At 38.8% G+C, this 13,221-nt stretch overlaps 1 protein-coding gene across 1 annotated transcript in view; it reads right to left on the reverse strand.

Moving 5' to 3' along the window:
- Positions 1 to 388: 388 nt before the first annotated feature.
- LOC148190993 (uncharacterized) overlaps positions 389 to 13,221 on the reverse strand; it is a 39,872-nt gene continuing 27,039 nt past the window's right edge. The window contains exons 4-7 of the mRNA XM_088101242.1: positions 2,328 to 2,794; positions 2,113 to 2,219; positions 1,058 to 1,135; positions 389 to 952 (exon numbers count right to left, since the gene is read on the reverse strand). Of these exons, the coding sequence (XP_087957368.1) occupies positions 389 to 952; positions 1,058 to 1,135; positions 2,113 to 2,219; positions 2,328 to 2,794 (1,216 nt within the window). The remainder of the gene's footprint in view (positions 953 to 1,057; positions 1,136 to 2,112; positions 2,220 to 2,327; positions 2,795 to 13,221) is intronic.

Raw genomic sequence — 13,221 nt, forward strand, 5'->3', positions numbered from 1 at the left:
AACCATGGCCAACCAATAAAATTTCGGAAAAGCATTCTTCAAAGAATCAGCACCAGGGCCGCTCTAGCACCCTCAGACAAGGGGGCTCCAACGCCAGCGAAACCAGCCTGAAGCACCTTTTGGCAGCATTGTCCATGTGACCCAGCATGCTTCCCGTGACCCAACTGACTTGGCCTCCAAGCTTGTCTTTTATTTTGAATTTTGGAGGGAAATTAGCTCAGAATTGAGGTCCTTCTTCACCTATAAATAAGAGGGCTCCCCTTTGTAATTCTCACTTTTGAGCTATAGTGAAATGTTGCAGAATTTTAATTCCAGCCCTATTTGCTCTTGAATCACTTCTTCTCTACACACACTCCTTCCATTAAAAACACACCAAAACACCTTTCATCTACTTCCATTCTGCTGCACCTAGTTTACTTGTTGTTTGGAGCTGCAACTTGCGAGTTCCAATCCTAGGTAGGCTTCCATCACTTTCCTCTTCCTGCAATTCTTCTTCAGAGCTTACTTTAGGTGTACTACCTTCCCCACCTGATTCTTCTTCAGCTGCAATCTCTTCATTCAGATTTTCAAAATTTAGATGTTCTTTTATTTCGGCAATATCATCTTTGGTTTTCTGACACATAATCTTGAGAGACTTCATTTCTCTCAGTATTGTCCTTTCAAACTCTGACTTAGCCTGGTATGGAATTGAAGATGATCCTTCTGCTTCTTCGTCTTCTTTAGTGGCCTCAACCTTGAACACCCAGCCCTCTGGAGTATGCTGCATACCCATTTTATGTAGAGCAGACTTGTTAATCAAGCTGTTTCTATTGTATGTTTCACTTGATTCATCAACACAGTCAACTCCAAAATGAACGAGGATCTTGGAGATGAATACACAATAAGGCAGCATTGCAAATTCCAGCCTGGTTACTTTTAACATGATATCTGAAATTGCTGCAGGCCAGTTTACCTGAATATTTTCATTGAAAGCCTTAAGCAAGTACAAGTCTTCAGTTGTTGCATTGGCATGGTTACTTCATCTAGGCATTAATATCCAAGACAGGACAAACACAACTAGTCGATCATCCTTCTTCATTCCTCCAGCCTTGTAATGGGAATAATCACGGACATCTTCAGGGTTTCTCAAACTGTCCTGATATACCGAGAATTTATGAAAGCCATCCATACCTAGATGACACCTTTCTCCTTCTATTTTGAAACCTATTATTTTACTTCATACTTCATCTGTAAGTTTGATGTCTACACCTTTAACCCTTGAGCACATCGTCCCTTCACTTATCTTTATATTGAAATAGAACACCTTTACTAATTCTGGATACCAAGGATCGGCCATCTCAACAAATTTCTTTAGCCCTTGGCGTTTTAACCAACCTTGAAATTGGAAACCTTCATTCCTGAAGAAGTTAAGTTTCAGGAATTTGTGCATAGTTAATTTTCTCATTTTCCAGCAATAAACAAACTTGGATTAAGCATCATCATCACTAATCCATCCTTCCAGATGTGATGGTCTCCTCAAGTATTTAGTGCCCAATGTCTTTACTCTTTTCCTTTGAGATGAACTGGACACCATTTTTGTTTAGAGAGATATTCATTGCAGAATAGTTCAAAACAGCTTGATTAATGACACACTTCTGTGTTTTAGGGTTTTAATCAAAACAAAATTAAATTTGGAGGGAACACAAAATTCATTTTAGTGCCAAAAAACCGAATTCACCAAATTCAAGTTTTCAAATCATAAAATAGTTCAAAACAGAGACTTATAATCGGTTTTATTAAAGACGAAGTCCACTTAATGTTTTGACAGAGTGTTGCCAACAACACAGAAACACATGCACGCATAATATTCCACTCAACACTTAATACAATCGATTAAAATTCGTAAAAATTGATTTTCACATAAAAAAATCTCAATCAATCAATCAACAATCATACATTCATCAAACAATCATTCAAACAAATATCATGCATGATGCAGAGAGATAATATCCATTACCACTTCTAGATACTCAAGAACTTTGATATTATCAAGTTAGCTCATCCTTGAGTTGTGCACTGCTATAGCAGCCTCTACTATCCTGCAAAACAATTTAAATTTTTCGATGCTGGTACCCATTTGAATTTGGGTCCTTGCTTGTCAGTTGCAGAAAGTTGTTCCTTGGAAGCCCATTTGTATTTTCCCTTTGGAACACCAACATTTCTAAAATAGCAGTTTCTTACTGTGTGACCAAGTGTATTGCAGTAAAAGCATGCATTAGTAGTAGGTTTACCCAGATCAATAAATTTCTTTTAGTTTATCCTATTACTTTTAGCCTTATAACCAATACCTTGTCTGTAGATAACTCTTCCAGATGATCTCAACACAACATCAAGATTTTCTTTTCCTTGAGTGAATTTTTCTAATGTGCTAGTTAAGTACTCAATTTTCTCAAAATGTAGAGGACATTTATCACACTTTCTCTCAACAACTTGTACTTCGATCTTTATTGTCTTTGTAGATTTCAAAGCTTCTTCAAGATCTTTTTCAAGCTTTTCATTATCCTGCACAAGATTATCAATTCTGTATTCATAATCTCTTCTCTCAGATGATAATCGATTCACTTTGTACTGAAGTCGCATGGCCTCTGCATGAATTTCCTGAAATGCATCCAGTAGCATGTAGTACTTGAATTCTATTGGTTCATTTTCGAATTCACGATCACTATCATCGTCTGATTGTGAAGAGCCTGCCATGAAGCATAGATTTGACTCCTCTTTAGCATTATTGTCATCATCACTTGAAGAGTCTTCATCCCTGTTTTCCCAAGCAATATAAGCTTTCCTTTACTTCATGTTCTTGTCCTAAGGATACTTGGAGAATTCTTTTTGCTTGTTCTTCAAGTCTAGACAGTCAGGCTTGATATGACCATCCTTTCCACATTCATAGCATTGAACAACGTTGCTTCTTGAACTCTTCTTTCCTCCTCTTCAAAAACCTGCATTGTTAGTTGTAGAATTTTTATTTTTCATGAATTTGCTAAATTTTCTTACCATCATATTCATCATTTCTTTTTCTGGTATATTGATAACAGTTGAAAAACTGTTATTTTCATGCTTAAAATTGATACTAAAAGCAACCTTTATACTTAGAAACTAGCTTGAAATCATGCTTTTCTTCATATTTTCATAAATAAGAGAGCTGGACAGGTTTATGCTTGATTTCAGTGTTTTTGTACAGGTTTTAAGGTGAATTTGGTGAAAGAAGTGAAGAAGGAGAGAGATGAAATCAGAAAAGACATCAAAAAGTGCAAAAGAAGAAGCCGAAGTCACCGCTCAGCGGCAGTTTACCGCTGAGCGGCACTCAGGAAGTCACGGGAGGTCCGCTGAGGGGCAAAATGGCCGCTGAGGGGAAGAAACGACTCACGCACTTACCGCTGAGCGGTACTTTACCGCTGAGCAGTACTTTACCGCTGAGCGGCAGTTTTATGGGCTTGGACCTAATTTTCTGTAATTTACGAATAATATATAAGCTTTAGGGTTTCCTAGGGTTAGGTATCTTTGGCTGGAACGAAGGAAACACTCTCTCTTCCACCCCTTTGAAGGAGGATCTTGGATGCTGAGGCTTCCTCTTCACCTTTTTAGGGTTTTATCTTTCATTCTTTCATTGTTATTCATCTAGGTTCACCATGAATATGGTGAACTAAACTCTGTATGTTTGTTGGGGAATCAATGTAATCTTTTGAAGCTCTCATATATGGAATTTGTTTTTACATCTTTTATTTAAGATCTATGCTTTCTTTCATCATTAGTTAGGGTTTTTCCTCTTTGCGTAATGCTTGCATTGTTTAACTCATTCGATGCATGATTATTGGTTTTGTCGATACAAGCGCGTACGGGGAAGTCTAGATCCGGGGAATTTCTCCCAATATCATATTGGTTGCCGTTAAGCTCCTGCACTTATGAACTAATCATTAGGAATGCTATGAATTGTATGAACTCGTGATTAGGGAGAAGCCTTCTTGAAAGGTACTTTAGTGGGTGGCATTAACAATGATGATTTGAATGTTGAATTCCTAAAATATATGAGAGTGGATAAGAAGAAATTGACCCCCAACAACATATTCATACATATATTTCATTGAAAGTGTTTATCTTTTGCTTTCGCCATTGATCAAAAACTTCATGCATACATATTTAATTTTCGTCTTTTGCATATAAAATCCAAATATTTCGTCTTTAAGTCTTAGCTAATCAATAAACCACACAACTAAACTGGGCCGTGAGTCCTTTGGGAAGAACGATACTTGGTCTTACCAAGTTTATTACTTGAACGATTCGGTCATACTTGCCGATTGAAAAACAAGTTTGTGACATCATATTTTGGTGTTCATAAATTTGTCCATCAAGTTTTTGGCGCCGTTGTCGGGGACTCGTGGTTTAACTGGTTAATTTGTGTGATTATTGATTATCTTTGACTTTAATTTTGAATTTCTGTTTTTATTTTCTGTTTTTATTTTTTCGGTTTTTATGTTATTTTATTTTATTTTATTTTCTTTTCTGTTTTCTGTTTTTATCTTCTCCTATATCTTTTTGTGCTAACCAAATATTCTAGGGTTTTGTGTTCTTGTGTATGCAGGAGGCAATTCGAACTAGGAGCAAGAAAACAACAGAACCTCTGCTTGAAGGTCTAGACGAGAGTAGACGGAGGAGAAGAATCCGAACATCTAGAGAACTTTTCCCTCCTCCGGAAACTCTGTTACAACCATCACCACAAGGTTCTGTTCATAGCACACAAAATATGGAGAACAACAATGTTAGAAGAACTCTTGCTAACTACACCAATATAGCTGGACCTCAGCACTTTAACAGTATAGCTAGACCTAGAGTCAATGCAGCTAATATGGAGGTCAAACCAGCACTTATCCAACTGGTTAAAAGCAACCAATTCAATGGGTTATCTCATGAAAGCCCATATGAGCACCTCACTACCTTCAATGAGATTTGCAACACAGTCAAAATTAATGGGGTGCCAGATGAAGCGATCAAACTTAGCTTGTTTCCTTTCTCATTGGGAGGCAATGCTAAACTTTGGTTGAATTCTTTCCTAGAAGGAAGTTTCACAGATTGGGAAGCAGTGGTGACAAAGTTTTTAAACAAGTACTTTCCACAATCAAAGGTGACAAAAGGCAAGCAAGAGATATCTTCATTTAAGCAGGGCATGGAAGAATCACTGGGGCATGCATGGGATAGATACAAAAGTCTGCTAAGAAAAACACCCACGCATGGCTTTGAAGAACAGGAAGTAGTCTTAACTTTCCTTAGAGGGCTTGGTTCACAAACCAAGATGATGCTGGACGCCTCAGCAGGAGGCAATATTAAATGGAAAACTCCAGAGGAAGCCACAGAAATTATAGAAAACATGGCTACTAGTGATAATGAGCTGCACAGTGAGAGAGGAGCTCCTATGCAACAAAAAGGGGTTCTCCAATTACAGACACATGATGCCTTGCTAGCTCAAAATAAAATTCTAACTCAACAGTTGGAAACTCTGACTAAAACTCTTGCACAATTACCCAAAGAGTTGAAAACTGCTAACAGGTACAAACTCAGCTGTGCAAATTATGTGGAGGTGACCATATCAATGGTCAATGTGCCTTTCCAGTTGAAGCTGTAGAGGACGTTAATTTCATGGCCAATCAATTTCCATATCGTCAAGGGAATTACAATCAAGGGTGGAAACCACACCCAAGCATTGGTCAAGGACAAACTGGGCAAGCTAGTCAATATAATAAGCAGCAGCAGCAACCAACCTTTTGGCAACAGTTATCTATGCTTAATGAAAGATCAACAAGGTTGGAAGAAACTCTTTAGCAATTCATACAGAAAACTGAATCTTCTCAAAAGAGCACTGAAGCTGCTATAAAGAACTTGGAGATTCAAATGGGTCAGATTACCAAGCAATTGGAAGAAAGACCAAATAGAAATTTTGGGGCTAATACTGAGGTTAACCCTAGAGAAGAGTGCAAGGTGGTAAAGAGTGTTGATGATGATATAGTTGAGTTAGATACAGAAGAGAGAAGAGAAATAGAGAGCAAAAGTACGTTTCCTTTTCCAATCCATCAAGGGAAACAACTGGATTTTACAGAATTATTCAGAATGGTGGATAATGAAGCACCTTGGGAACAGATTCTACAAGAAATCGCAGTTTACACAAAATCTGATGAAAAAATCTCTACAAAGAAGAGGCGTAGAGATGATGAGGCAAAAGAGTGTATAACTGTTAAAAAAGAGTCATTCCCTCCTAAAGCATCAGATCCAGGCAGGTTTTCTATCCCTTGTACCATAGGGAAGAAAAAGGTAAAGAAAGCTCTCCTTGATTTAGGTTCAAGTGTTAACTTGATACCTTATTCTTTACTGGAGCAAATCGGCAATGTTAAAGTGAAACCTACAAAGGTTAAAATAGTAATGGCCGATGGATCTTCAAAGGAGCCATGTGGGATTGTAGAGGACATTATAGTTTGTGTTGGCAAACTTCAGTTCTTGGCAGACTTTGTGGTGATGAAGATGGAGACAGAGAAGATACCTATCATACTTGGAAGACCGTTTATGAAAACGGCCAGAGCTATTATTGATGTAAATGAAGGTATAGTGGTGCTCCAGGACAGAGAGGAGAGAGTGGTGGTAGACGTCTTCAAAGATGAGACGCAAGCAAGGGAGGAAGAAGCTAGTTATAAAGCTGCATTTCAAGATGCACCCATGACTAGCCGTAAAGATGAAAATCTCAAGGTTTCAGGTAACCATTGTTTGTTGTTTCAGGTACCCAAGGAAGAAAATATTGGAAGAGGAGGAGAAATTCCTAGTGATTGGGAGAAAAGAAGACTCCAACTTGGCTCACCTGTAAGAATCAAGAACAAGTTGTGGGTTGTGAAAGGCTTTAAAGAGAAGGAGATGATAGAGATAGAGTCTCCATATTCTAGAAGGACCAAGACAGTTCAGAGGAAACAGCTGAGGAGTTGGTGGAATGACAACATCAACTATAAAGAAGATGGAACTTGAATTTTATTGGGTCAACCTAATGACGTTAAAAGAGCGCTTGCTGGGAGGCAACCTAGTGGATTTAAAGACTTTTGATTTGGTTTTGTAATTTTTAATTTGTGAACATTATTTTTGTAATTATTTTGTTGGAGATAGCATCTACTGAAGGATGCTAGGTGGTTAAGTATCTACTGAAGGATACTATGTTTGTAACACCTACTGATGGGTGTTGGTAAGAAAATTTTGCACCTACTGATGGGTGTTGGTGGATTTTGGGTCAGGCTCGTGACGTTAAACAAGCGCTACCTGGGAGGCAACCCAGTTGATTGAATATTTCTGTTTGTTTGTTTTAGTTAGGGTTTGCATAAGCATTTTAAACATGGACTTGCAGGGAACCAGTGAGGGGCATGTATGGGAGGCACGTAGGTTAAGAAAAGAAGGAGAAGAACACATCACGAAAGTGCCGCTGAGCGGTACTCTCGCAGAATGGGCTTTAGTTCCCCTTAGCGGGACCCGAGCCCATTAGGGTATTTTTAAACCCTAAGCTGCGCAAGTTCTCATACTTTCAGGCTTTTCTCTGCACAAACACTTCCACATACCTTCTCCAAGGTTTTCCACATCTTTTCACTCTTTCCTCTTGATGGACAAATTTGTAAGCACCAAAATATGATGTCACAAACTTGTTTCACAATCGGCAAGTATGACCGAATCGTTCAAGTAATAAAACTTGGTAAGACCAAGTATCGTTCTTCCCAAAGGACTCACGGCCTAGTTTAGTTATGTGATTTCTTGATTAGCTAAGACTTAAGAAAACAATGATTGAAATTTTAATATGCAAGACGAAAATAAACATGTATGCATGAATTGATCAATGGCAAAGACATAAGATAAACACTTTCAATGGATTAAATGAATGAATATGTTGTTGGGGGTCAATTTCATCTCATCCACTCTCATATATTTTAGGAATTCCTCTTTCAAATCATCATTGTTAATGCCACTCTCTAATGTACCATTCTAGATGGCTTCTCCCTAATCAAATAGTTCATACAATTCCTAGCATTCCTAATGATTAGTTCATGAGTGCAGGAGCTTAAGGCAACCAATATAATGTTGTCAGTAAAATATTGGGAGAAATTCCCCGGATCTAGATTTCCCCGTACGTGTCCGTATCAACAAAACCAATAATCATGCATTAGAATGAGTTAAACAATGCAAGCATTGAGCAAAGAGGAAAAACCCTAACTAATGATGAAAAGAAAGCATATGTCTTAATTCAAAGATGTATTCAACAAATCCATATATGAGAGCTTCAAGAGATTACATTGATTCCCCAACAAACATACAAGGTTTAGTTCACCATATTCATGGTGAACCTAGATGAATAACAATGAAAGTATGAAAGAATAAACCCAATAAAGGTGAAGAGGTAGCCTGAGCATCCAAGATCCTCCTTCAAAGGGGTGAAAGAGAGAGTGTTTGCCTCGTTTCTGCCAAAGATCCCTAACTAAAGGACGTGCAAGCCCTTATATACTAATCTAGAGTTACAAAAGATTACAAAAGCCCAAGCCCAAAAAGTGCCGCTCAGCGCCATTTACCGCTCAGCGGTGGTTACGCGTCTTCTTTCTTCCCCTCAGCGGCCATTTGCCCCTCAGCGGTTCCAACGCCACCTCTTGAGTGCCGCTCAGCGGTAGTTTGCCGCTGAGCGGTGCCTTCGACTTCTCCTTTTTGCACTCTTTCTTGTCTTTTCTAATGTCCTCTCTCTTATTCTTCACTTCTTTCACCAAATTCACCTCAAAACCTGCACAAAAACACTTAAATCAAGCATAAACCTGTCCAGCTCTCTTATTTCTGAAAATATACACAAAAGGCATGATTTCAAGCTAGTTTCTAAGTCTAAAGGTTGCTTTTAGTATCAACTTTAAGCATGAAAATAACAGTTTTTCAACTGTTATCACAACCCCAAACTTAGAACTTTGCTTGTCCTCAAGCAAATAAAATGTAACTCCATCTCCAACCAATTCATATGATGGTTCACTCATTCAAAATCCTCTTTTCAAGATAAGTAATAACTTCACTCAAACTTATGACCAAGAGTTAATTCAAGATGTGCACATGCTTTAGTGTTCACAAAGTCATTTAAATTCCAACAAATGCTATTTTTCATGAATGATCAATCAATTAAGCATGGATGTTTATGTGCTTATGGAATATTTCCTCACTAGGTAAAGTGTTTCACTCAACACACAAGTGTATAAGAGGTAAAGTGTTTCACTCATTCACTCCACTATCACAATGTCACATGAATCAACTTTGCCTTTCATTTAACCACAATCAAATACATTCACAAGCATGCATCATCACAAGGACTTTTCAATGTCTTATAATGTGGCTGGGCTAACAAGAAAATTGGTTTTTCTGGATCACAAAATCCTTGAGTTAAGAGAATCATAACAACACAATCTTCTTATTCATTCCCAACTTTCTTTTGCCTTTGCTTTTGCATTTGCATTGAGCTTTGCTTCTTTTTCTTTTCTTTTCTTTGCATATTCTTACTTTTTAGCTGTTAGCTCAATGCTTTTTCCTTTTTCATGTTTCCCCAATAACCCCAAACTTGAACATTTAACAATACCACACAAGATCTTCTACTTAACTCAAGGTAAAGATTTTCAATCAAGGGTGTTCAATGTATATTTAAGGCTAAGGGTTCAAAGGATAGAACACAACGTGTTCTCTTTTAGAAGGCTAACTTTATGAATTTGGCCAATAAAAAGGGTTTCAAAAACACGGCCTTTGATCATATGATGCAAAACAAGCAATTGATTCAATCATAGAAAACCTGGGCAAAGTCATTCATGCTTTCAAAGTAATAACATTCAACAATAACAACTCTGGAGCTCAAAACCTCACATATAAGCTCATTCACATTTGACATGCACATCCTGCTTAATTTCACAATCACAATCATGATATTATGCATTTGTTCATAAAGCTTGTGAATCACCTGTATAAGCATTTTAATGTGCACATCATCTCAACATCAATCAATCAATAAGCATCATCAAGCATTACTTATCACACATTCACAGTTAATAGCAAACCATCATAACAAACCAGGTGTTCAATAGAGTACATCAAACCCTAATCTAAAAACAAAAACAAAAAAAGTTCAGAAAACTTAAACCATAAAAGCATAATCATATGATAGCATTCATCAGTAAATGCTATCTCAGCTCCTCATCAGTCCGAGCTCTCTGTATCTTCCTCTTCCTCTTCATCATCATCTTCATCAAATGCATCCTCCTCCTCTGCTTCATCTTCCTCCATATCTCTGGCTGAAGCTTCAGCTGCTCCAGCTCCTCCATATACTGATTCTTCTGGCCAAGCTACCACATTATGGAATTCATCCATAGTCCACCTGTGTGCTGGAGGGGTATCATACATCCCCACTATCATCTCAGCCGTGGCCACCTGCCCTCTGTGGATGGACTGCAACTGAGCACCTATAAGAGACATATACATGTCCCTCATCTGGAATGGTTCTGCCTCATGAGTATCAGCAGAAGTCCTGCCCTGTGCTGGCCTTCTCTCTCTACGAGCCTGGCGTGGTGGAACTGGCTGGGCTGCCTCCTCACCTCCACAGTACTGTCTGTAATAGGCCTCATCTATAGCTTTTCTTGGCCTCTCAAATGGTGGAACAGAAGTATCCACCCCAGCTAGCTTGCAAAGGTGAGTGATCAAAGAAGGATGTCCCAGTGGTGCTTTGTTGTTTGAGGTGTTAGCACACACACTAATCTCATCAGCTATCACCTGCCCAATATTAACATTCAAGTTTCTGATAGCACAGTAGATGAAGAGTGCCCTGCTGAGAGTAATATCTGACACATGTGAACATGGCTGAATGTTGGCATGAGAAAATGCCATCCAATACTTTGCAAGAGGAGTCAAATCTGTCCTCCTAATATTAACCACTGAGCCAGATCTATTCCTTTGGAAGTGTCCTCCAGGTATGCACAATACTCTCTCAACATCCTCAAAGTCAGCACCTTCCTCCATGCTAAGAGCAAACTGGCATTGCTCACCAGCTCACACAGTATCCAGAAAGTTATTGATGGAGTCAGGATCATACCTGATACCATGGCCTCTAACATAGCCCAAATAATTCTCAGCTGGATAATCACCAATCTTCTTTGCATTGGTGTAAAATTCTTTCACCACAGCTATGTTGGCAGGTGATGGATAAGTGGCTAGCTTCCCCCAATCATTCCCTAACACTTGCTCTCCAAATTGAGGAGCAAAGTTAGGTATCATTCCAACCTTTCTCTCCATTAGAAGTCTCCTGTCCTGAACCACCCTAAAGTGCTTCTCATGTTTCCTAGAGAGGAACCTGCCATTATGGGGCTGCTCTGGTTCCTTTTCCTTTCTCTTGGTTGCCATGGTTTTCAATCTCTTTCCTGAAGAGGATGCCATTCCTGCATTCAAACATAAATCCAAAACCACAGAACATGATGTTAATCATTAGTAAACACAAAACAAAACTCCTTTTGAAGCTAAACCACCGCTGAGGGCCAGAATTTCCCCTCAGCGCCACCAGTGCCACATCCAAACACGCAACAAACCAGAAAAAACCAATCTGGCAGAGTGCCGCTCAGCGGTGATCTGCAGATTTTTGCAAATCTCTTTTTAAAACTGTCCTAACTCCACCCAAATGAAATTTTCAGTTTTCCAGTTCATAATCAAGCAGTTTAATCGGTTCAAACATCAAATATATCATCAAATTATGCATAGAAACTAAAACCCCTAAATATTCATGCTTTGACAATCACATTCAAATTCAAGAACCCTAGAATGAACAAAATGCATTTTACTTACTTGGGTGGAGATGCTAAATGATATGAGAATGCTTCCAAACTAGAATACTCTCTTCCAACCCCAAACTTTGATGGCACACTAGTGAAAAAGTGAGTGAAAGAGAGATTTTCTAAAGAGGGAAGAGTAGAAAGATGTGGAAAACCTAGGAGAAGAGGTGTGGAAGTGTTTATGCAGAGAAGAACTTGAAAGAGTGTAAAAACGCGCAGCTTAGGGTTTAAAATTACCCCAATGGGCTCGGGTTCCGCTAAGGGGAACTTAAGCCCATCTGCGTTAGTACCGCTCAGCGGTAAATGCCGCTCAGCGGCACTTTCGTGATGTGCCCTTCTCCTTCTTTTCTTGACCTACGTGCCTTCCTAGCATACCCCTCATAGGTTCCCTGCAATTCAATGTTAAAAATGCTTATGCAAACCCTAACTAAAATAGACAAACAGAAAACAATCAATCAACTGGGTTGCCTCCCAAGTAGCGCTTGTTTAACGTCACGAGCCTGACCCAAAATCCTCCAACACCCATCAGTAGGTGTTTCAAACTTACCAGCACCCATCAGTAGGTGCAAAATCTTCTCACCAACACCCATCAGTAGGTGTTACAAACTTAGTATCCTTCAGTTGATGCTAAATCCAACAAAAATAATTACAGAATAATATTCACAAATTATAAATTACAAAACCAAATCAAAAGTTTGTAAATCCACTGGGTTGCCTCCCAGCAAGCGCTTCTTTAACGTCATTAGCTTGACCCTGTTAAAGCTCACATTCCATCTTCTTTATAATTGATGTAGTCCTTCCACCAACCTTTCAACTGCTTCCTTTGGACTGTTTTGGACTCTCTAGAATATGGAGACTCTATCTCTATCATCTCCTTCTCTTTAAAGCCTTTAATAACCCACAACTTGTTCTTGAGTCTTACAGGTGTGCCAAGTTGGAGTCTTAATTTTTTCCAGTCTCTAGGAACTTCTTCTCCTTTTCCAATCTCTTCTACCTTGGGTGCCTGAAAATACAAACAATGGTTATCAGAAACCTTAAGATTTTTATTTTTACCTCTAGTTATGGGTGCATCTCGAAATGCAGCTTTATAACTGGCTTCTTCCTCCTTTGCTTGTATCTCATCTTTGAACACATCCACCACCACTCTCTCCTCTCTGTCTTGGAGAACCACTATACCTTCATTCACATCAATGATAGCCCTAGCCGTTTTCATAAACGGCCTTCCAAGTATGAAAGGTATTTTCTCAGTTTCCATCTTCATCACCACAAAGTCTGCCAAGAACTGAAGTTTGCCAACACAAACTACAATGTCTTCTGCAATCCCACATGGCTCCTTTGAAGATCCATC

This window comes from Vigna umbellata, chromosome 11, assembly GCF_029865625.1.
Source record: "Vigna umbellata cultivar VRB3 chromosome 11, Vumbellata_1.0, whole genome shotgun sequence".
NCBI lineage: Eukaryota > Viridiplantae > Streptophyta > Magnoliopsida > Fabales > Fabaceae > Vigna > Vigna umbellata.